The following is a 23904-nucleotide window of genomic DNA, read 5'->3' as shown; positions in this document are numbered from 1 at the left end:
GGACTGGTGGGCTCCAGGCCTGGGTGCTGACGGAGGGGGCGAGGGGCGGGTATCTGCCCACCCCCGCCCGAGGGCCATCGGCGAGGGAGGAGACGCCGGGCGCTGCAGGCTGGCGGCCAGGGATATTACTGAGAACAACTGGGTCCTGGCACCAGGCAGCGGCGCTGAGGCTTCAGATGCGGCTCCCCGGCAGGCTCTCAGCTCTGCTGCTGCCCGCGGAGGTATGGGCCGGAAAGCAGCTTTTTTTAATGGTCTGTTTCTTATCTCTGCGGATGAGACTTTACACACTGGGTTCCAGTAATCCTGGACACACCCAGTATGGGCCTCGGAATCCTTTTCCACTCAAAGAAATTGGGGGTTCTTGGAGAAAGACCAACTCCAGGGTCAAGCAAAGAACGCACAAGAGAAGCTTAAATTGTTGTTGTTGTTGGGGTTGGAGTGATAGCACAGCAGGTAGGGCACCTGCCTCACTCGAGGCCAACCCGGGTTCGATCCCCGGCATCCCAGGTGTCCCCGAAACCCTAGCCAGGAGTCATTCCTGAGCACAGAGTGAGGAGTCAGCCACCAGCTATGTTCCCCCCCCCCCCGCCAAAATTAAATAATTAAATAAATAAATAACATTAAAAGTCTTTTTTTAGTTATGGGGATAGGTCGGAAAGGACACCGGAGTTTGCATTTCAGCTAAATCAAAAACAGTCTGTGCCTTGCGGACCCACGTGGGACACGAGCCAGACCCATGACAGCAGAATAGAATAAACTGATCTATTCAAATAACTGCCCGTCTCCTACACAGAGAGGATTAAAAAAAATTATCTGTGCAACTCGCTAAGTAAACTTTCCAGTGGAAAACGGGAACAGGGCCAGAGTGATAGCACAGCAGGTAGGGCGTTTGCCTTGCACACAGCCGACCCGGGTTCGATTCCCAGCATCCCATAGGGTCCCCTGAGCACCACCAGGAGTAATTCCTGAGTGCAGAGCCGGGAGTAACCCCTGGGCACTACCAGGTGTGACCCCCAAAAAAAGAATCTTGAGATTAATCTCAGGGCTCCTACCCCGTAATCCAAGAAAGACAGTCTATTTTCAGGGAGGCAGACTAGCAAATTTAATTCCCTGTTACACAAAACAGGAGTGTTTTGTAGCTTTCACTCTTCAAATCTTGCCTGTAATTTTCTTAGATTAATCCTGCTTTAGGGGGTGTGGTTGCAAACGGCATTATTTAAATTTCTTTTTCAGTTCCCATATTTGGGGAACTAGAAGATGGATTTTTTTTGGGGGGGAGTGGGGATTTCTTTACAGTTGTATTACTTGTAACATCTTTTTAAATTTTGAGGCCACATTCGGTGGTACTCAGAGTTTACCCCGGGTTCTGGAATCATTCGTGGGGGCTTGGAGGACCATATGGGGTGACAGGAAACAAACCCAGGTCAGCCGTGTCCAAGACAAATGCCCAACATGCTGTACGATCACTCTGGTTCCTTCATATAACTTTTCCATAGTTGTTTTTGTTTTGTTTTTTTTTCCTTCTGAATGAACACCTGGGGAAAATCCTTTTCTAGAGAATCCCAAGGAAACTGCCCAAAACAGCTACTAACTCTGAACTGTAGCCTTATTATACCAGGCAGGGCATTAGCCGTGGCCGTGACCCACCAGGGTTCAATCCCAGGGACCCCTTATGGTTCCCCAAGCCCTGCCAGGAGGAATTCCTGAACAGAGAGCCTGGGAGTAAGCCCTCAGGGCCGCTGGGGTGGGGCACGGGGCTGGGGGACGGAGTGTCTGAGGAATCTCATCACTCTCTGAGGGGTGTCAGCCCTGGGTGGCTTTCATGCTAGGGAGAAGAAAGGCGCCCACACAATCTTCCAGCCAGAAGCTCCCAGAGCAGCTCCGGGAAATGTGGGTCGCTGTCCGTGGTGCTGAAAACACTCAGCGCACCGGAGACTGATGCCCACAGAACCAGAATCACCCAGAACCACCGGGACACCCATCCCCTGCTTGAAAGTCCCATCCTGCAAGCAATACAAAATATATCGGGGGCTTGAGAGATAGCACGTTTGTAGGTAGGGCGTTGGCTTTGCACGCGGTCGACCCAGGTTCGATTCCCAGCATCCCATAGGGTCCCCTGAGCAGCGCCAGGAGTAACTCCTGAGTGCAGAGCCAGGAGGAACCCCTGTGCATTGCCAGGTGTGACCCAAAAAGCAAAAAGTAAATAAATAAATAAAATAAATAGCACTGTAGCACTGTCCTCCCATTGTTCATCGATTTGCTTGAGCGGGCACCAGTAACATCTCCATTGTGAAACTTGTTGTTACTGTTCTTGGCATATCGAATACGTCACGGGGAGCTTGCCAGGCTCTGCCGTGTGGGCGGAATACTCTCGGGAGCTTGCCGGGCTCCCCGAGAGGGACAGAGGAATCGAACCTGGGTTGGCCACGTGCAAGGCAAACGCCCTACCCACTGTGTCATCGTCCCTAAATAAATAAATAAAATAAAAGTTCCATCCTGGTTTCCTTTTTGTGTGCGTGTCCTGCGTCTTTATTAAGGAAAACTGAACCTATACAAACTTCGGAGGAGGAATGCAGGGAAATCACCCACAATCAAGCACTGCCACGTCAGTTCCGTCGACACCCTCCCACCCACCCCTCTCCAGATTCTGGAAGTCTCGTGGATCCTCTCGTTTCATTCATCAGTGGTTCATCATCGCCGCTAAAGATGCAAGAACTGGCTGGAAACCTTTTCTTCGCCGACTCATCCCACCAGAAAGCAGTTAGTTATGATTTTCGGGCACCAACGAGAGTCCTGCTGGTGGACATGACCGGATTCGAGGTCAGGATGCACAGGGTGGAAGGGAGGGGCGGACCCCCCTTGTGGGCAGCTGGTTGTTATTCCCGGCGCCCCTTTCTCTCCACCCCACCCCTCCCAAAGGCCTCCCGGGGGTTCGGTGAGAGGCTCTGCTCTGAGAACAAGAAATACAGTGACGGGCCCGGAAGCCCCCCCATTCCGGGCCCAGAGAGTGGGGGGCTGAGAGGGGAGGGGAGGAGAGGGGCCATGTGAGGGCTTGGGTGCTCCCAGTGGAAGCACACGCACTTGGGGTTCTGGCATTTCAAAACCTCTACCCCACATCGTCAGGGTGTCCTGCGGGCCCGACCCAATGGGAGGCCAGAAGATGACGGAGTGGGGGTGGCCCCTGAGAGCTCGTGCAGGACAGAGAGAGGCTGCGGGGAGGACCCCACCCCCAGCTCCCTGCTGCAGCCCCCTGAGGCTGTCCACAGCCTGCCCTGTGTGCCCACGTCTGCTCCCGGATTTCTCCATGAGATGGCCCACAGGGACAGTAGCCGGGTCCCTGCCTGAGACAGAAGCCCCTTGCCAGGGGACCCCAGCCGCAGGTGGAGAGGATGAGCAGGGGGACCTGGGAGAGGTGTCGGCCACGCTCGGGCCGGGCCGGGCCGGGCCACTGAGCCAGTCACAGCCGGGCAGGCCTGAGGCCCGTCTCTCCATTCCTGCCCAGGTGGTCCCCGGCGGGGGCTGACCCGGGCAGGAGAGGACCAGCAGCTGGCAGGCTGGGGAGGACGCAGACGCCGTGAGCGGGTTCAGAGCTGGGCTGAGGTGCCCGCTGCCCTAATTCCCCCTTCCTGATCCTTCAACGGCTTCGCGGAGGAGAGGTAGAAAGTTCTAGGGTACCCACCCCAAGAGCATTGGGCAGACTTCCTTGGAAAAGCCCCAGGGGTGGATAGGACAGCGCTGACCAGAGAGGAGGACAGTCAGCCCCAGCCCAGACCCGCACAGGGCAGGGGGCATCTGGGGGGTGTCAGACCCCGCACAGGGCAGGGGGAGCGTCTGGGGGGGATGTCGGACCCCGCACAGGTCAGGGGGGATGCACCAGACCCCGCCCAGGCTAGGGAGGCATCTTGGTGGGCGTGTCTGAGCAGGAAGGCTCCATCCGGCGGCAGGCTCTCTAGTCCAGCAGGGGCAGCGCCGGCCTCCGTGGGTGGGCAGGGGGCCAGTACTGACCTAGGGCCGCTGCCCAGCTGGCCGAGGTGCCCGCAGCCCCTTGCGTCCGCTCACCTGGCCGGGCCGAGCAGCTGTTTCTTCATCTGGGTGCAGGCCAGGGCGGCCGCGCTCCGGAGCTGGTCCTGGATCCAGCGCAGGTCAGTGGGCATCTGCGGCAGCCACAATACCAGCCTGGGGGGGAGGGACATTGAGGTTGAGCCACGGGGGGCGGGGGCCTCCTGAGGGGAGCACAGGAGGGCGAGTAGCCCCACCCCCCCACGGCCCTTCCTGGGCACCCGTTCCTGCTTGCTGAGGGGTCTCCCCTCTCCCCCCACTCTGTGCTGCGTCTCACCTGAACTTCCTGCCCGCAGGGCACAGGGTCAGCCCCGCCCCACGGCCCTGGCCTCTGAGCACAGCTGGCCAGGGCTGGAGCCTAACGCCCGCTGGTCTGGACACAGCCCACAGTGCTCGGGGTGACAGGTGCCCGGGATAGGGCCCAGGACAGCCACGTGCAGGGCGGGGTCCTGCCACTGCACCATCACTCCAGCCCTGGGTGTAGCTTTAAGAGAGGTCTCGAAGGCACAGCGGGTAGGATGTTTGCCTTACATGCGGCCCGACCCGGGTTCGATTCCCAGCATCCCATAGGGTCCCCCGAGCACAGCCAGGAGTGATTCCTGAGGGCAGAGCCAGGAATGGCCCCTGTGCATCGCTGGTTGGGACCCAAAAAGAAAACAAAAAAGAGGTCTCGGGCCAGAGCAAGAGCACAGCGGGAAAAGGCGTTTGCCTAGCACTCGGCCGACCTGGGTTCGATCCCCGGCATCCCAGACAGGTCCCCCGAGCACCGCCAGGAGTGATTCCTGAGCCCAGAGCCAGGCGTCAGCCCTGAGCATCACTGGGTGTGACCCAAAAAGAAAAAACAAAACATTTGTTGTTATTTTGGGGGGCCACACCCGGCGATGCTCAGGGCTGACTCCTGGCTCTGGGCTCAAGGGTCACTCCTGGTGGGCTTGGGGACGCAGCTTGGCTCTGTAAGGCAGGTGCCCTTTGGCTCACTGCACTAATGCCCCAGCCCCTGGGATGCAGCTTTCAGAGATTTTTTTTTATTTAAATTTTTTTTTCGGGGCTGGAGAGATAGCACAGTGGGTAGGGCCATTTGCCTTGCACGCGGCCAACCCGGGTTCGATTCCCAGCATCCCATAGGGTCCCCTGAGCACTGCCAGGAGTGATTCCTGAGTGCAGAGCCAGGAGGAACCCCTGAGCATCGCCGGGTGTGACCCAAAAAGCAAAAAAATAAATAGTTAAATAAATAAATTTTTTTTCTGTGGTGCCAGGGATGGAACTCAGTCCCCGTGCTATGCAGAAGCTCTTCCTTAACACTGAGCCCCACGTGCCTAGCCCCTGCCAGGCTCCCTGCCTCACAGAGCCCGGACCCAGGGTGATGTGAGGACCCGGTCATACTGGGCTTCCCTTTTCCTTTCTGTTCCTCCAATGAGCCTTGCTCCCTCCTTCTAGCCACCCCAGGCCCTTTGCACATGCAGCTCCCATTCCCTCCCTCTAGCTGCCCCAGGTCCTTTGCACATGCAGCTTCCACCCAGGGAAGAGGAAATCCTTCCCCACCCCTGCCCCGCCTCTTTGCCTGCTGTCCCCTTCCCCATCCTTCCAGCTCCAGCTCAGAAGCTGCTTCCTCCAGGCAGCCTTCCCTGACCTGGGAGCACCTGGTCTGAGCTGTGCCAGCTCGTGACCTTTCCAGGTATGGGCAGGGAGAGCTGCGGCCAAGGCCGTGGGATGCCGTGCTGCGTTTGGAGGGCACAGGCGGGGCTGGCCAGGACCGTTTCCCGGGTCTCCGGCCAGGCGCAGCCCCGAGACGGGGTGAGTGAGCTGCCCAGCCCACCCGGCGCCCCAGGCCGGAGTTAGCTGCTGACAGGACAGGGTGGGCTCGGGGTGGGGGGCATCGACCTTCCCCAACCCGGACCCCCGAGACTCTGGGCCCAGCGGCCGGGCCCTCCCACTCTGTGTCGTCCCCCCCCGCCGTGGGCCGCCCGTGGGGCACCTCGGGCACCCCCAAGACCACCAGCCTTCCCCGACCCCGGGGCCCTCACCTTTTGCCCCGGAAGTAGATGTACTGCAGCGGCAGCGTGTACGGTAGCAGCAGGTAGGTGAGCGCCTGCCCGGGCACCGAGCGGCAGAAGCGGGCCCAGGGCGCGGGGTCCCGCCTGCAGGCTTTCTGCAGCGCTGGGGAGAGACGCCGTGCCAGACTCCCCCCCCCGCCCCCTCGCTGCCCACCCCCATGGGGAGACCCAGGGCCGGGGCGGAGCCAGACCCCCCGCTCAGCCTCCGCAGCCCAGCTGCCTCTGCACAGGCCGGTTCTGGAAGGTTCTGGAAGGTTCTGGAGGGTTCCAGGCACGAGTGCGGAGAGCCCCTCCCTCCCGAGCGCCTCAGTGACCTGCTCTGGTCAGTGGGGGCCAGTGGGGCCCCAGGACGCAGGGTCCCCCAGAGGGCCAGTGAGAGGAGTCAGGGGACCAGGCCCGAGATGCCACTCCCTGGTGGCCCCCAGCGGCTGCAGAGACCAGGGTGATTTTTTCAACCCCACGTTCAACCCTCGTCTTCTCTCTTCGGGGTCGCTGAGCAGCCTGGGGCCAGTCACTCAACCTCTCTGTGCAGGGTTTCTGCCCATTGTCTGCGCAGAAGCCCCCAGCGCGCCTCCCTGAGACCTTCCCGGCTCTGTGGGCACCGGCCAGGCTTTCCTGGGCCCTCGGGCCTCACAGGCCCCCAGGCCCAGAGACCCGAGGAGACCCGCGGAGACCCTGCCCGCCCTGCCCCGCCCTGCCCCCTCGGGGGCGCCAAGGGCAGTACCAGCCTCCAGCTTCGGGGACAGTTTCTGGAAGTCGGGCACGTCCGACACCCACACGCTGGGCACCGTCCAGTCAATGCACAGGCCGGTCGTCGGGTCTGGGGTCCCCTCAGCCGGGGCCGGGGGCTCCGCACACACCAGGGTCCACAGCACCGGCTCCTTGGTGAGACCTGCGTGGGGAGGGCCACGCTCGGCTGCAGCTCCTGGGACGGGGCTACCCGCTGCCCCCTCACGCGCGCTCACTCACACTCACACTCACACTCACACACACACTCATACTCACACCCACTCACACCTACTCACACTCACACCCACTCACACGCTCACACCCACTCCGTTCACACTGACACACCCACTGACAATCCCTCACACTCACCCACACCTACTCACGTGCACTCACACTCACCCACACTTTCATACGTACCTGCTCACACTCTCGCTCAAATCCACCCACACTTCACACTCCCATCCTCACACCACCCTTTCTCTCTCTCCCCGCCTCTCTCTGTCTTTGTCTGTCTCTCTGTCTCTGTCTCTCTCTGTCTCTCTCTTTCTCTCTCTCTCTCTCTCACACACACACACACACACACACACACGCGCGCGCGCGCGCGCCCCTGGCCTCAGTCCCCTGACTCTGCTCTTCTCTTCTCCCTTCTCTCTAGAACAATCTTTCTTTCTGGCATCCAGAGTTTCCATGACTAGGTGAAAGCCTGCATATCAGTCGCCTCCTCCAGGAAGGCCTCCTGGCCTGTACCACCCTCCCAAGCTGAACCTAGTGCCCGCAGGACCCCCACAGCCCCGAACATCCCCCATATGACTCCTCTCTGGCTCTCAAGCCGTGCACAGAGCAGACGTGGAGGAGAGGAGGAGCGGGCTGAGGACCCCCCACCAACCCCCCCACCCCCCGAGACAGCAGCACCACCTACCACGTCTCTCCAGGAACCTCAGAGCGTCGAGATAGCCTTGCCGGCAGCAGTCGGCCACCACCTGCCGACACAGGAGCACAAGAAGCCCACCCCGCCCTGCCTGCACCCTCAGAGCCCCCCCACAGCTCGGAGACCCCAGACCCCCTCCCGGGAACCCGCCGGGGCCGCCCCTACCTCCGGGCTAGGGGGCAGGAGGGCGTGGATGCCCCGCTCGACATTCCTGGAGGAGATCTGGAAGCAGGCCTGGAAGGCCTGGAACTCGTGCATGCTGGCTGAGAGGCTCTGCGGGCAGATGTCCACGGTGCCGGAGAAGGGGGACACAGTGATGGTGCGGCCACAGTCCGAATAGGGCAGGTTGTTGCTCAGAGCCCCGTCAAAGTAGCGCTGCGGGGGTGGAGGGGAGGAGCCAGCTCGGGGGGGCCAATGCGCCCCCAGACCCCCATCCCAGGAACAGGGACCCCCCACACCCCGCGCACCCGCCCCAGCTGGGGCTTCCCAGGTCCTCTTACCTCCCCTCGGAACTCGGCTGGAATCACCCCGCAGTAGAAAGGGACGTACAAGGTACAGATGAGGGCCTGGGGGACAGGGGACAGGCCATGAGGCCCCGGCCTGCCTGCCGGATCCCGAGTGCCCGTCCAGGCTCACAGCAAGAAGGGCCGAGAGCCTGGGCCCTGCCGTCCCACCCGGACGGCACAGACTGTCGCCCGGCAGACAGTCGCTGCCTGGGGCTGTCCCCCTCGCCCCCCACCAGGTGCCCTGGCCAAGAGGCCACCTGTAGCTCCGCAAGCTTCCTGGACACAGGCGCCCAGCGTCAGGCCTGCCCCTTGGCGTGGTCACTGCCCACAGGGTCACCGTCCGAGGGTCCCCTGATGTAGTAAGCCCGGCCCTCCCCGCGGGCTGGGGTGGATCGTCCTCCACCCACCAGCGACTCCAGTTAGCGCAGCTGGGACAAGCCTCAGCGTGCCACGCTGCCAAAGGTCTCCAGCAAACTCGTCCAACTGGACGCTGGGCTCCAGGGCCGCGGGGACCCGCGGGGACTGGCCTGCACCCTGATTTAGGAGGGGCAGGGAGAGGACCCTGCTCCCCGCACGGGTGGACAAATCACCGCAGTCCACTGTGCAGGGCAGTGGCCTCGCGGGAGCCGGGGGACCAGCCCTGAGCAAGGGACTGGCCAGCACCTCAGACCACGCCCCCATACAGGCCCCTCCCTCCCTGGCAGGCACCGCCCATTAAGACCACGCCCACTATCCGGGCCCCGCCCCGCGCAGACCACGCCCCCGTCCGCCAGGCCCCGCCCCTTGCCAGGCCCCGCCCCCCTCCCCAGCCCCTGGCGCTCTGCTGTGGCCGTCAATTGGTCCCTAGCCGGACTGAGCATTTATCCCGGCAGGTGTGGTTGTTATCTGCACCCCGGCCCTAGGATGGAAGCATCTAGAAGGCCAGGATGGGTGCCTATGCCGCTCCTCGTACAGGTTCAGGGTCTGGAATGGCACCTGATACCTAACAGATACTGAGTACTGCCCTGCGACCCCCCCAAGTGCCCAGAGGGCCTGGGGGTACAGCCCAGAGGCTGAGAGCCAGGTCCCAGGGCCCTGGAGGAGGACCCCAGTTTTATTTTACAAAAGGGGCCTGGCTAGCGCGGGAGAGATAGCCCAGCAGGGAGGGCGTTGGCCTTGCACGCTGCCAACTGGGTTCGATCCCTGGCATCCCATAGGGTCCCCCGAGCACCGCCGGGTGGGACCCAAAAGGGGGGAGCTGGATAGGACAGGGGGTGAGGGTCTTGCATGCAGCTCAGCCCAGTTTGGACCCCAGCCCCGCCTGTGGTCCCCTGAGCACCGCCAGGGGTGGCCCCAAAACCAGAGAAAATGAAGCAGTGTCCCGAGCACTGGGGGACGGGGTTGGCACCCAGCTGGAAGAGAGCGGCTTCTCCAGGGTCCCCCCACCTGCCCTTCCCGAGCACTGGGGGACGGGGTTGGCACCCAGCTGGAAGAGAGCGGCTTCTCCAGGGTCCCCCCACCTGCCCTTCCCGAGCACTGGGGGACGGGGTTGGCACCCCAGCTGGAAGAGAGCGGCTTCTCCAGGGTCCCCCCACCTGCCCTTCCCGAGCACTGGGGGACGGGGTTGGCACCCCAGCTGGAAGAGAGCGGCTTCTCCAGGGTCCCCCCCACCTGCCCTTCCCGAGCACTGGGGGACGGGGTTGGCACCCAGCTGGAAGAGAGCGGCTTCTCCAGGGTCCCCCCACCTGCCCTTCCCGAGCACTGGGGGACGGGGTTGGCACCCCAGCTGGAAGAGAGCGGCTTCTCCAGGGTCCCCCCACCTGCCCTTCCCGAGCACTGGGGGACGGGGTTGGCACCCAGCTGGAAGAGAGCGGCTTCTCCAGGGTCCCCCCACCTGCCCCGCCACCGCAGATGGACGGGTGCCCAGAGCCGACAGCTGGAAGCCTGGCTGCTCTGGGGACGGGCGGGCGTGGGGGGCGGTCCACGGGGATGCCCATCAACAGGCCCGGCTCTGGGGGGGCTGGGTTGGGGGGCCGGCAGCGGACAGGCCCCTCACCTGGATGACCTCCTCCCGGCTGGCAAAGTGGGTGATGATGCAGTTCTGGCCGTCGGGCCAGCGGTGTGAGCGAGATGCCCAGGCGCTCGGAGGCTCGGATGTGCACGTCGGCGGGCAGGTGGTGCTCCAGCTCCCGGCGGATGTGCTCCACGGGCCAGAAGGCGGGGTGCAGGATGCCCAGGCTCAGCCGCTCCACCTCCTTCACCAGGCCCAGCAGCCGCTCGCAGCAAAACTCTGCAGGGGAGGGTGGTGACGGGGGGCTGCGGCAGGGTCCCCCGAGGCGGCGCGCACCTGCGCGCACCTGCGCGCGCGCTCAAGGGTGCGCGCCGCCTGCTCCCGGGGCGGTCAGGGCGCAGGACGCGGCGCCCAACGACCCCCAGCCCGCCCCGCAGCCCCACGCACCCGCCGACTTGCCACAGACCAACGACACGGCGTTGAGCGCGCCCGAGGACGAGCCGTAGAGGCGCCGGGCGCCGCGGAGCAGCTCCGGGGCGCGCTCCTGCAGGCACTGGCACGCGCCCACGTGGTAGAGCCCCAGGAACCCCGCGCCCACGAACGACAGGCTCCAGCTGCCCGGCTCCTGGAAGGCGCGCATGGCAGGGACCGGACGCGGCGCTCTGAGCCCCGGCCCGGGCCAGCCTGGTCCTAGGGCCCCGGCCCGCCCGCCCCCGGGGCCGGGCCAGCCCGCCCCGGCCAATCGGGCTCCCGGGGCACAGCCACACCTCCCCCAGGTGGGTGCCAGGTGCGCTCCAGAGGCAGGCCCCGGCCCGCCCGCAGAGGAGGACACTGAGGCAGCGGAAGCCTGGCTGCTCTGGGGGCGAGGGGAGGTGGGCAACCCGGACACCCCCATCGGTAGCCCAGGCTCTCGCGTCTCTGCAGCCCCTTCAGGCATGTGGAGTAACCACCCGCGGGCATCATTTCCCAGGACACACAGTGCGGGCAGTGAGGACCTCACCCCGGTGGACAGCACCCCGCTCTGCTCAGCGCTCATCCTGGCTATGCCCGGGGGTCACCGCAGACAGTGCTTGGGGGAACTTAACGCAGTGATGCTGGGGAATCGAACCCGGGTCCTGGCCGCTGCACTGTATCTCCAGCCGGATAGGACCAGCTGACCGGCTACCGGGGGCTTTGGAGAGCCACTTCCGGTGTGAAGGCCTCAAGGAGCACAGACCTCCGGGGTGGTGCCCGTGGGACTCTCAAGGCCACGGAGACAGCGGGAGGGAGAGGCCAGGAGTCAACAGGTCGGCAACTGGTGCCCCCGCGTGGGGCAGGCACTGAGCTGACCGCTGACCTCCACCGCCAGCCGCCCTGAACACTAACCCCGGGAAAGCTTCTAAGAAACGTTGGGAGGTGACTCAAAAGGCAAAGGAAATAATCACAAAAGAATACACATGGCAAAAACAACACTCCCCCTTATGATCCGTCTGCAGGAGGCCGTGGGCAGGGGTTTCGTCAGAGGCCCTGGCAGAGTGCAGGTGCCCACGGCTGAACAGCCCAGGCAGTCACGGGCCGCTCACACAGGCTCGCAAATGCCCAACGAGTGTCAGAGGGAAGGGGGTGCAGGGTTTGGCCCTGGGAGAACAGGTCGCGGGAACAAAAGGGCCTTTGCAGGTGTGACTAAGTGGAGGGTCTTAAGGTCGGGGAGATTCGAGCCCCCAGCACCACACATGGGCCCCTCCCGCGTAGGATCCATGAGCACAGAGCTAGGAGTAAGCCCCGAACACTGCAGGGTGTGGGACCCCCTAGGAAGGAAGGAAGGAAGGAAGGAAGGGAGGGAGGGAGGGAGGGAGGAAGGAAGGAAGGAGAAAAGGAAGGAAGGAAGATGGAAAATTAAGAACTATTTAGTAATCAGTGACTGGTGTCTGCACCTAATGATCTGGAGAGGGAGAGAGAGAGAGAGAAGGGGAAGAGGGAGCGAGGAGGGAGAGGGAGAGACCGAGGGAGGGAGGGAGAGCAGGAAGGCGGGAGCGGGTGTAAGAGAATGTCCCTGGCTGACCCTGGGTGCGGCTGGTTGTGCGTGGGCAGGGAAGGAAGAGGAGGCAGCCCCGGCTGGCACCAGCGGAAGTCAAAGGACACTCAGGAGACCCGGGTGGACACAGCCCAGCAGGAGGCCAGAGGGCAGCTAGAAAGAGGCACAGGCAAGAGGGAGCCAGGTGTCCAGTGGCCACACCGCTCACCCCAGCTGGGCAGAGAGGAGTCGACCTGGCTGGACCCGTTGGTGGCCACCCACGGCCCCCGCCCCCACCGGGCCAGCACTTGGGCCTCTGACTCAGCCCCACAGGCCGGCCCTGTGAGCAGCGCGGGCCATGCACCCCCCACGGAGACTGGGCACCGGCCACTGCCTCTCTCTGCCCCCTGCCCCCACCTGCTAGTCGGGGACATTGAAGGGCCACACGCACCCCAAGGCTTCCAAGGACGAAGCTAACCCACTTTCATCCCTGGTACCCCAGAGGTTCTCCTGAGCCCCTCGGGCACTGACTCATGAGCTCAGGGCCAGGAGTAAACCCTGAGCACAAGCAGGTGTGCCCCAAATAGAACAAAACAAGAATGTCCCTCTCTCAGCAGGTAGGGCGTTTGCCTCACACGCAGCCGACCCGGGTTCGATTCCCAGCATCCCATAGGGTCCCCTGAGCACTGCCAGGAGAGAATCCTGAGTACAAAGCCAGGAGTAACCCCTGAGCATCGCCAGGTGTGACCCGAAAAGCAAAAAAAAAAAAAAGTTCCTCTCAACACAGACACACATGCTCACACATGCACGCAGACACGCACACAAATTTGCACACACACACACATGCACATGTATAAACATGCATACGAGCACACATACTCCTGCATGCCACACACACACACACACACACACACACACACACATGCCTCTGGGTGGCAGCTTCGATCATTTCGGCCCCCATGGGAAACTGTGTCCTGGAGCTGCGACCCGGCTGAGGAGCGCAGGGACACCGTCTCGGTCACAGTTCAACCTGGGCAAAAGTCTGTTCTTGGCGCGCAAGTCCTGCTGCCGGCTGCCGGCTACCAGCGCAGCCTTGCCTGTGGACGCCGCAGACGCTCGGTGAGATGGACGCGACCTCCAGACAGTGGCCCGACCCTGCCCAGACAGGAGGGTCCCACCTCCACGGTGAGAAGCCCCCCCCCCACCACCACAGAATCCCCCAGTGGGAGCTTTACAGAAAGGTGGATGCGCCAACAGGGGCTGGGGGCGGGGCTGTGAGACTCCAGGGAACTGCACACACCCCCATGCAGAAAGCAGCGCCCCAGGAAACCGCACACACCCCCGTGCAGAAAGCAGTGCCCCAGGGAACTGCACACACCCCAGTGCAGAAAACAGCACCCAGGGAACCGCACACACCCCCGTGCAGAAAGCAGTGCCCCAGGGAACTGCACACACCCCCGTGCAGAAAGCAGCCCCCCCCAGAAGGAGGGACCAAAGCTGGGGGCGCCCCAGGTGCAGCCCCCGCAAGCAAGAGCCCTCGGGGGCGAGGAAGGACCGTCACCTGGTGGCCTAGAAGAGGGACCAGCCGCTGGCGGGGGGCCAAGCTGCGAGTGAGGCTGGCACGCCTGATGCTGCCTCGGCTCAACCAGTGAGAGGGGCCCGGCTCCAGAGGGTCCCTGAAAGAGCAGGGCAGGGCAGCTGCCACGGATCAACCGGACACAGAACATGTTCACTGTGGTGAAGGGGGTGGCAGGGAGCAGGCCCGGGACCCACAGACGTTTGCTGACCAGGACGAAGGTGGGCAAGGGGCGCATGCGGGAACAGAATAGCCGAATGGAAAACAGTTCCTGAGATCAAAGAGTAACCGACATCAGCGGCGGTTCCTCAGGGAGACCCGGTGGGTGCGGCTCTGGGCACCATGGCAACATGGCACCCCGGGGGCTCGGGTTAGCAAACCCACACCTGGGTCCCCTCTGTGTCCACTGTGCCCAGGCCCCTGCTGTGTCCACTGTGTCCTGCCCATGGGAGCTTGGGATGGCCTTGATGGTGCCAGGCCTTCGACAAGCAGCCCCGGGGGCCCGGGCACAGCTTCAGAACCTCAAGGGGGGGATCCTGGTGTGTTCAGGGCAGCCTCCACAGGGTGGGCACAAGGGGCACCCAGAACCTGGCCCCCTCCGCTGCCCACCAGAGCACGGTTCCGCCTCCTGCCATGGGAGGAAGCCGTGGTGAGGGGGGCTGGGGGGACCCCCATGCGTCTCCCACACGAGGAGCCTGTCTGGAGGGTCCTGGGGGGCTGGGGGATAGCACAGATGGGGAGGGGCATAGCTGGGTGACTGCCCAGGCCTCCCACAGCCGCAGTGCTGGAGCCCAGGGCCCGGGGGGGTGTGCCAGCACCCCGTGGGGTGCCCCCAGCTCAGGACTCAGCAGGCAGCCCCCCGGGTGCACCCTGACAATCAAGCCGCTCCCACCTCTCGGGGTGGCGCGGGCAGCCCCCACGCCCGCCCTGACCCCCATGTCTCCGGCAGGCTCCTCTGCCCAGACTGGAACTTTCCATAGTCACGGCCCCGGCTGCTGGGACTCGGGCGCGGCCAGGAGCCCCTGGCGAGGTTCAACGTCTGATTCACGCACAGTCACCGAGGCAGGTCTGGGCCCTTGGCGGCTGCCTGCGACCCCCCCCCGGCCCCCCAGGCCCACACGTGCGGTCGGTCGTGGGAGCCCCAGGCTGGAGCGCGTGCTCCCTAGACTGCAGCCCAGAGACCTGCCCCGGCTCACCTCTGCCCTCCTCCCTCCAGGAGGCCTCACCTCTCACCCCTGCAGCTGCTGCCTCCCCGCCCCACCCGCCCAGGCTGCTCCGCGGCAGGCGCCCAGAAACGCCTGGGTCTCCCACAAACCCCGCTCTAGACAGGGCGGGCGCCCCCGGGTCCTTCTACCCTCGGGGAGGGCTCTCGGCACCCCTCAGGGCCCTGGGGGCTGGCGCCCATGCCCCCTCCCAGGCCGGCCCCCTGGGGCAGCCGGCTGCCTTCTCTGAGTGGTCTCAGGCCCACAGGCTCTGTCCTGCTGTCCGGCAGGTGTGACCGCGAGGGTGACGTCAGCAGAGCCGCGGCCATCCTGGGGTGCCCTGCTAGCGGGTGCTGCCTTGAAAGGAGTGTCGGGGTCCTGGGAGGGGATCGGGAGGTGAGCGCCCGGCACCAGGGAGGCTCTGAGATACGGGGTGACCGGATCTTCCGAACCCCAAGACCCAGGTCAGTCCTGGGGCCCCCAGGGCTATGCCAAGTGTGCCAGGATCAAACCCGGGGTCTCAGGCGGGTCAAGTATAGGCACCGCCACCGGAGAGATTTCCCCAGGTGGATTCTGGGCGAGGTGCACTCTGTGTGTGTGTGTGTGTGTGTGTGTGTGAGTGTATGTGAGTGTTATGGTTGTGAGTATATGTATGTGTGTTTATGAGCTTGTGTGTGAATGCATGTTTGTCCGTGTGTGAGTGTATGTGTGTGTGAATGTGTGTGTTTGTGAGTGTGTGTGCCTGAGTGTACTTGGGAGTGTATTGGGAGTGTGTGTGAGCTTGTGTGTGAATGTATGTGTGTCTATGTGTGAGTGTCTGTGTGTGAATGTGTGTGTTTGTGAGTGTATGTGTGTGAGTGTATTTACGTATTTGTGAGTGTATTGTGTGTGTTTGAGAGCTTGTGAGTGTGAGTGTATATGTGTGATTGTACGTGAGTATTTGTGTGAATGCGAGCGTGTGTGAGTGTATATCTCATCCCCAGATCTGCCCCCTTATGTGTATGTGTGTGTTTAGGTGTGTGAGTGTATGTGAATGTGTTTGTGTGTGCGCGCGAGTGTGCACGAGTGTGTTTTTGTGAGCATGTTTGTGCGTGTGTTTATGAGTGTGTGCATGAGTGTTTGTGTGTGTGTTGTATGAGCATCTTTTTGTGTGAGAGTGTGTGTGTGTGTGTGTGTGTGTGTGTGTGTGTGTATGAGTGCATAGTAGGGCAGCTGTGGGCGGGCAGCCCAGGGCAGGCTCTGGCACTGCCTGGGGGTGTGGTCAGAGGCCACAGAAGATTCTGGTCCCGCCTAAGTCCAGGGAAGACCCAGAAAATGTCACACACCCCATCTGGATCTAACCCCCGCCCTCCACCCTGGCCCTCAGCCTTGCTCCATCCTCTCTGTGGGTGAGGAATTTCCTGTCCAAGAGAGAACCCTTGACACAGCTGAGTCAGAATCTTCCAGATCCTTCCACAGCTGGGTCTGCCTGTGCAGACTCGACCAACTCAGCGGGAGTAGGTCCCCAGGGCCTCGGACCGCTGTCTCAGCCCACTGCCAGGTGGTCCTCCAATCTGCTCCAGATCACTAATCCCTACCTATGGGGGAGACCTTGCACAGAAACCCATAGCCATGGCACTGACTTCCACCTCCTTCAGTAAGGACACCCTACCTCTATTAATGTGACCAGGTTTCATTAGCCATCTGGTTATGCCCTCATTTATCCTGGGGGCATTTCCAGTCCCTTAACTGCCCAAAGCCTTTTCATGAAGGCCTCTTCCTCCATTTCCTACTCTGATGGCCTCTTTTCCTCTTGTTTAAAGTCTAAAACAGCGCACCCCATAAGAGTTGTGAAATAGGAACTGGAGTAATAGCACAGCGGGTAGGGCGTTTGCCTTGCACGCGGCCAACGCAGGTTCAATTCCCAGCATCCCGTATGGTCCCCGAGCACCGCCTGAGTAATTCCTGAGTGCAAAGCCAGGAGTCATCCCTGTGCATCGCCGGGTGTGACCCCAAAACAACAACAACAACAAAAAAGAGTTGTGAAATAAACCTACGTGTTTTTTTTTCCAAGCCACATTAAAATAGTAAGAACATAGACATACGATGATTTAATCCTGCATTTTATTTGACCCAACCTATTCAAAATATCTTTTCAACTTGCAATAAATACTGAAAGTTTTAATAGGGTTGAGAAGATTGTCAGGCGTTTGCCTTGTGTGCCCATTTCTGGTCTAGATTCGATCCCTGGCGTCCCCTATGGTCCCCGGAGCTCTTCCAAGAGAGATCCAGGAGTGAGCCAGGAGTGAGCCCTGAGCCCAACTGGGCCCCAAAGCCAAAAATGAAATCAATCTGAAGTATTAATAAAATGTCAGGAGTCAACTCCTCTCATTGTCTCCATGTCCAAATTGCATCACCGGTGTCACCTGGGTGCAGCCTGGGGCATTTGGGTGTCTTGAGAGAAGGAGCCAGACACCTCATTTTCTCTCATCCATGACTGGACATCCTCTGCTGGCCTTGTGGAGACCCGGCAAGGGTGCTGGGGAGCTCAGTCAGTTTCCCCTCCCAGGAGTCCCCTTCCTGCTGAGGTGAGTTTCCCGCGATGTGGACTCCCAGTCCCAACCTTGGGGCGCTCTCTCCTGACCTGGCTGCAGGTGCCCTGGGCCAGCCTGGCCACCAGAGGTGGACAGCTCCAGAGGGCACAATGGACTCTGGTGAGGTTGGCACCTGCCCAGGACCCGCAGCTGGGCTTGTGGTCAGTGCAGGCACTGGAACTGGGCTGAGTCCCTGTGTCCCCCGGTTCTACACAGACAGTGGACAGAACCGCTGTCCCACAGACCCTGCTTGGGGTCAGTCCTGACCCAGCTGGAGAGGGACAGGAAGTTTGCGTATAAGGACCCGGGCTGAGCCAACACCCCTCAGCCTCGGCTTGGGAAAGGTGCAAGGTGGGCCAACCTGGGGACCAGACGTCTAGGAAGGTCACTGCTTCCTTTCCCTGGGACCACCCCCGCCCCGGTGCTGGTTCTGTCCTCTGGGAACAGCTGGAGCTCTGCAGACTTCAGCCACCCACTTGGTCGTTTTACCCACATGTAAAATGGGGCTGCTGGGGCCTCGTTCCCCCCCACCGGGGGATACTGAGGAGGCCCCAAGTGCGGGGCCATTCAGAGGACACGGTGTCCCCATGTCCAGGGTGAGGACCCCACTTTCACCCTAGCACAGGCTCCCAGGGCCAAGGACAGCGAGGGTCGGTGTATGGGCACTAATCCCTGGGATTCCCAGAGTGGGGCCCATCCTGCCAGCCCCCAAGGCCGCTGAGTGAGCAGTCCAGCCCAGCTCACGTCCAGCTCCCTCTGGGGGTACACATGGGTGGGGTTGTGGACAGGGGTTGCTTTAACTCGTGGCCAGAGACCCCGTTGTCACCGTGCCCCTGGGGGACAGCTGTGGGGTGGCAGCCTTCCCCGGATCCCGAGCAGGTCAAGCGGGGGACGACCCCCGGAGTGTCAGCAGAGGGGCGGGGGCGCGTGGCGTGGGCTCCGGCCGCCCAGTGATTGCCCCATCGCGACGCAAGGGCCTGTCCCGCCGCCAGCTGGGGCAGAGAGGCCCTGTCCCTCCCCCGCCCTCTCCACGTCCACCGCTTCCTGAGCGCCACAGCAGCCTCCCAGCTCCTCGAGCCCCCGCATTCGCTGAAGAATTATCTGGGGGACCACCTCCAGGCAGCCCCGCGACCCCTTCCTCCTACTGTCCCGGCTCGCTACTCCGGCTTGTAAGACCCGGGGGGGTCTTACAAGCGCAGGCCCGGGGAAGGGGCTCGGGGATAAAGCACTGGCCTTGCACGGCTGAGGCCCTGGGGTGAAGCCCCCCCAAAACTGCAGAAAAATAGCATCTCGGAACCTTTCTACCAATCCCAGGCTCCACGGCCTCGGCAGGCCACGCCCCCTGCGCGCTCCCGAGGAAGGGCCCGGCCCCGCCTCCTCACGCCGGCCACGCCCCCCGCGCCTCACATTAAAGGACCAGCCCCGCCTCCTGCTGTAGGCCACGCCCCCGTGCCGCCAGTTAAAGGGGCCAGCCCCGCCTCCTGCAGTAGGCCACGCCCCCCGTTCGGCAAGTCGAGGGACCACGCCCACCTCCTACAGTAGGCCACGCCTCCTGCGCGTCTTGCGTTAAAGGGTCCTGCCCTCCCCCTCTTTCTCCTCCCTCCTCCAGCAATAGGCCACGCCTCCGGTGCGCCTTACTCTAAGGGGGCCCAGCCCCGCCTTCCACATATGACCACGCCCCCTTCGCGGCACTTTAAAGGACCCAGCTCCACCTCCTGCGACAGGCCACGCCCCCTGCTCCTGCTTATAAAAACGATGGCCCCGCCTCCCGCCTCTGGCCACGCCCCCACGTTCTTCAAATTAAAGGGACCAGCCCCAGCTCCAGCGATAGGCCACGCCCCCTGCGCAGCTCAGGTTAAGGGGACCAGCCCCGCCTCCCGCAGCCGGCCCCGCCCGCTGCCCAGTCCCTTGCAGAGTCCTGCCGGACCCCCTCTGGGGAAAGGGCCGGCGTCCCTCCCTCCGCGGCTATTTCTAGACGCGGCTGCAGCCCGAGTTCCACCCGCGGACCTCGTGTCTCCTGGCGCTAGTCCCTAAGGACAGGCACTGGCATCCGATGGCCCGGTGCCCCAGACCTGCACATCTGCGCCCTGCCCAACTGGGCAGCCGGTCAGCCGGCCTCGGCCGTGCTTGCAGACTGCAGAGGGCCCCCGCTGCTGCTCAGAGGCCTCCACCCTCGCCCCCCGCTGCTGCTCAGCCGGCCCCGTGCTCCCCACCCACCTTACACACGGACACGGAGACCCCAGTCTGCACCCCAGCTCCCCCCACCCCCTCGCAGAGGTGGTGATCAAACTTTCAACTGAGGACAGGCTGAGACGTGGGGGGGCATGCAAGGGGTCTCACATACTGTGGGACCACCCTAGGGCTAGAGGAAGCTGCTCAGATCCCTGGGGACCTGGACAGGGGTAGGGGGGTCCCTCTGTAAACCGATTTAGCCTTTCGCTCTCAGGGCCAAGGCCCAAGGACAGGGCCTGGTCAGACACAGGCCTCGTGGGCTGGGGAGTCGCACGAAAGAGATGCTGGCCATGTATGTGGCCTGTCCAGGCTCGATCCCCGGCACCCCCAGCGGTTCCCCCGCCCAGCACTGCCGGGAGTGAGCCCCGAAAACTGCTGAATGTGGCCCCTGAATGAAAAAATGGAACCCAGGGGCTGGAGCGATCGTACAGCGCGGGCCAACCCGGGTTCGATTCCCAGCATCCCATATGGTCCCCCAGCACCGCCAGGATTGATTCCTGAGTGCAGAGCCAGGAGGGACCCCTGAGCATCGCCGGGTGTGGCCCAAAAAGCCTTCCTTCCCAGGGACTCACCGCCAGTGCCCACAGCGACTGCACCGTCAGCCGGAAGTCTGGGTGTCGGTGCAGAATCTCTGTTCCTCGCTCCCCTACCCGAGCCCCTCTCCTCTCCTTCCCTCCCTCCGTCACACAGGTCTCCTCACTACACACAGAAAGTGGAACTTGGGTGCAGCCAGACCCCACCTTGTCAGGCCAAGGGACCCCAACACCCACACGTGCAGGGGCTCCGGACAGAAGGACTTGGTCTCCCTCCTGCCCCTGGCACCTTTGGGGGCACCAAGGTGGGTCAGCAGGAAGACAGTAGGCACCCGCCCCTCCCCTCCCCTCCCCTCCCTCTCCTCCCCTCTCTCCCTCTCTCTTTCCCTTCCTCTCTCTCCCTCTCTCTCTTCTTCCTCTCTTCTTCCGGAAACAGTATATTCCCCCCCACGATCCGCTAGGTGGCGCCGCTCAGCTCTGCACAAACCCGGGGAAGGCCCAAGCAGGTCACTTTGTGGAGCACAAAGACCGCAGGGCAAAGGTCACAGCAGGTCACCCAGAGACTCAGGCTGCCAGGTGGGACGTTCCCCCCGGTGGGCACGAGTCTCAGCTTGCCCGTGACTCCTCCCCGAGCACTGGCCAAGACCAGACATTGGCCCCGTCGGACAGAGGAACTGGGTCGGCCACCAGCTGTTTGTGCCGGGCAAGTATCCACACGCAGGGCTCTGGAGTGACCCAACCGCCCCGGCTGGTCTGGGCCAGTCTAGGCCAGATCCTAACTTGGGGACAGCGAGGCTGTCCCCAAGTTCAGCTGGGACACCGGGTGACCTGGAGGCTGACCTCAGGCGGCAGTGCCCACCCGCCGCGCCTGTTGCAATTCGAGGGTCCCTCGTCCCCTCCATGCCAAGGGCAGCGCAGCCAGGGCCGTCTGGGCTTGGCCAGACCTCGGCTCCACAGCAGACCAGCAAACAAAACGCTTGAAAACATCTTTTTACTGAGGCCAGAGCAATAGTCCAGCGGGGAGGGCATTGGCCTTGCACGCGGCCAACCCGGGTTCAGTCCCCAGCATCCCCTACAGTGGTCCCCCGAGCACCACCGGGTGTCATTCCTGAGTGCAGAGCCAGGAGGAACCACTAGTATCACTGGGTGTGACCCCAAAAGCCAATTTTTTTTTGCTTTTTGGGTTCCACCTGGCCATGCTCAGGGGTTCCTCCTGGCTCTGCACTCAGGAATGACACCCGGTGGTGCTCGGGGGACCCTATGGGATGCCGGGGGTGGAACCCAGGTCAGCTGCGGGCAAGGCAAACGCCCTCCCCGCTGGACTATCGCTCCAGCCCCCGAAAAGCCAATTTTTTAAAAAAAATATTAAATCAGTTTTTTTTAATTGAATCGCAATTTTTTAAATTGCGACACACAGTTACAAAGCTGCTCACGATAGAGTATCTGTCATGCCATGTTCCCCCACCCGTCCCTTCACCAGTGCCCACTTCCCACCACCAATGTCCCCAGGTTTCCTCCTGCCCCCACGCCTGCCTGTATGACAGCCACTTCTTTTCTCTGTCTCTCTGTCTCTGTGTCTCTGTCTCTGTCTTTGTCTCTTTCTGTGTCTGTCTCTGTCTCTCTGCCGCTGTCTCTCTCTGTCTCTGCCTCTGTCTTTCTATCTCTGTGTCTCTGTCTCTCTGTGTCTGTCTCGCTGTGTCTCTATGTCTCTGTGTCTCTGTCTCTGTGTCTCTGTGTCTGTCTCTCTCTGTCTCTCTGCGTCTGTCTCTGTCTCTCTGCCTCTGTCTCTCTGTCTCTGTGTCTGTCTCTGTCTCTGCGTCTGTCTCTGTCTCTCTGCCTCTGTCTCTCTCTGTCTCTGTGTCTGTCTCTGTCTCTGTGTCTGTCTCTATCTCTCTGCCTCTGTCTCTGTCTCTCTTTCTCTGTCTCTGTCTCTCTGTGTCTGTCTTTCTCTCTGCCTCTGTCTCTCTCTGTCTCTGCCTCTGTCTCTCTATCTCTGTGTCTCTGTCTCTCTGTGTCTGTCTCTCTGTGTCTCTGTCTCTGTGTCTGTCTCTGTCTTCCTCTCTGTTGCCCAGTGCCCTCTGCGTCTGAGCCTGCCTCCTGCCTGCAGGCCTGGGGCTCTGGCGGGAACCTGAGCCCTGAAACCAGGTGGCGGGGAACAAGCCAGCCAGGGCAGGGGGGCAGGGACAGACCCTGGTATTGGGTGCTGGGTCTTCCTTGCACCTGACTCAACACTCCCTGGCTTGGTGCCAGCTGGAAGCTGCCTCCCTGAGCGGCCGCGTGGGTATGTTGTGTGGCCGCGTGGGCATGTTGTGTGGCCGCGTGGGCATGTTGTGTGGCCGCGTGGGCATGTTGTGTGGCCGCGTGGGTATGTTGTGTGGCCGCGAGGGCATGTTGTGTGGCCGCGTGGGTATGTTGTGTGGCCGCGTGGGTATGTTGTGGGGCCGAGGCATCAGCTGGGGTGTGGAAGCCGTGACCCTGAGGGCCGTCGGTGGGGCAGCTCTGTGGGAGGTGACCAGGTCATGCCCTGAGGGCGTGGCACAGCCCTGGGAGGAGACTGAGGCAGGGCCCAGCGGGACTGTCTGTCCTCGTACAGTAAAAAATAAATATTTGCTCCTGCCCCATTTGGGTTCCTGTCCCTGAGCAAGGGGGTCCCTGATGAGTTGGGGGGCCGGGGGGCTTCATGACGGGCTGGGCCCCTGTCCCAGGCGTGAGCACCATCCCCAACTCCATTACTGATGCTCAGTGAAGCCCCCAAGAAGGTGGTGGGGGCAGGCTGGGAAGGCCCCGGGGTGAGTTTCAGGAGCTGCTCGAGTCGGCGCCCGGTGGAGGGAGCCCAGAGCAGCCCCTCTGCCCTCAGCGGGTCTCTGCCCCGTGGCTTCAGGCGAGCACTGAGGGAAATGAGCCATCCGGGGCCCGAGCAGACACATACACATGCTCACACCCGCGCCTGGGTATAAACTCACACATGCAGGGCTGGAGCGATAGCACAGCGGGGAGGGCGTTTGCCTTGCACGTGGCCAACCCGGGTTTGATTCCCAGCATCCCCTAGGGTCCCCTGAGCACCACCAGGAGTAATCCCTGAGCACTGAGCCAGGAGGAACCCCTGTGCATCGCCAGGTGTGACCCAAAAAGCAAAATAAATAAATAAACTCATACATGCTCACACACGCTCACACACACATTCACACTCACTCCTAGGCATAAGCTCACGCCCGCTCACACACAAGCCCAAGACATGCTCACACACACACACTCACACCGTGCAGGCAGGCGTGCGGGCAAACACACTCAGGCGTTCTCTGAGTTTAGCCGGGATGGAAGGACGAACGCTCAGGGCCGGAGCATTCCCTTTAGGGTGTCCTCACGGGCTGCCCTGCCGTGGACACGCTAAAGAGCCCGGGTCATGCTCCCCGTGACAGCACAGCAGGGCCGCCTCCCGCTCTCTCCCTCCCTCCCTTTGGGATCCCCTGTCTTCCTCTCTCCCTCTCTCCCTCTCTTCCTCTCTCTTCCTCTCTCTCTCCCTCTCTCT

General features: G+C 62.3%; 2 protein-coding genes across 2 annotated transcripts in view; one reads left to right on the top strand and one right to left on the bottom strand.

Moving 5' to 3' along the window:
- MPPED1 (metallophosphoesterase domain containing 1) overlaps positions 1 to 23904 on the top strand; it is a 225515-nt gene that overhangs the window by 139614 nt on the left and 61997 nt on the right. The window lies entirely within an intron of this gene.
- On the bottom strand, positions 3458 to 10906 carry PNPLA5 (patatin like phospholipase domain containing 5). The gene is given in 10 exon segments (XM_056107079.1): positions 3458 to 3554; positions 4060 to 4176; positions 6084 to 6216; positions 6838 to 7005; positions 7762 to 7822; positions 7936 to 8145; positions 8271 to 8336; positions 10312 to 10374; positions 10376 to 10545; positions 10714 to 10906. Coding segments are annotated over 10 exon segments (1278 nt in total).

The sequence above is a fragment of the Sorex fumeus genome, unplaced genomic scaffold, assembly GCF_029834395.1.
Source record: "Sorex fumeus unplaced genomic scaffold, SorFum_2.1 ptg000153l, whole genome shotgun sequence".
Lineage (NCBI taxonomy): Eukaryota > Metazoa > Chordata > Mammalia > Eulipotyphla > Soricidae > Sorex > Sorex fumeus.
The sequence above is the reverse complement of the archived record's forward strand: the minus strand, read 5'-3'. Positions and strand labels throughout refer to the sequence as shown.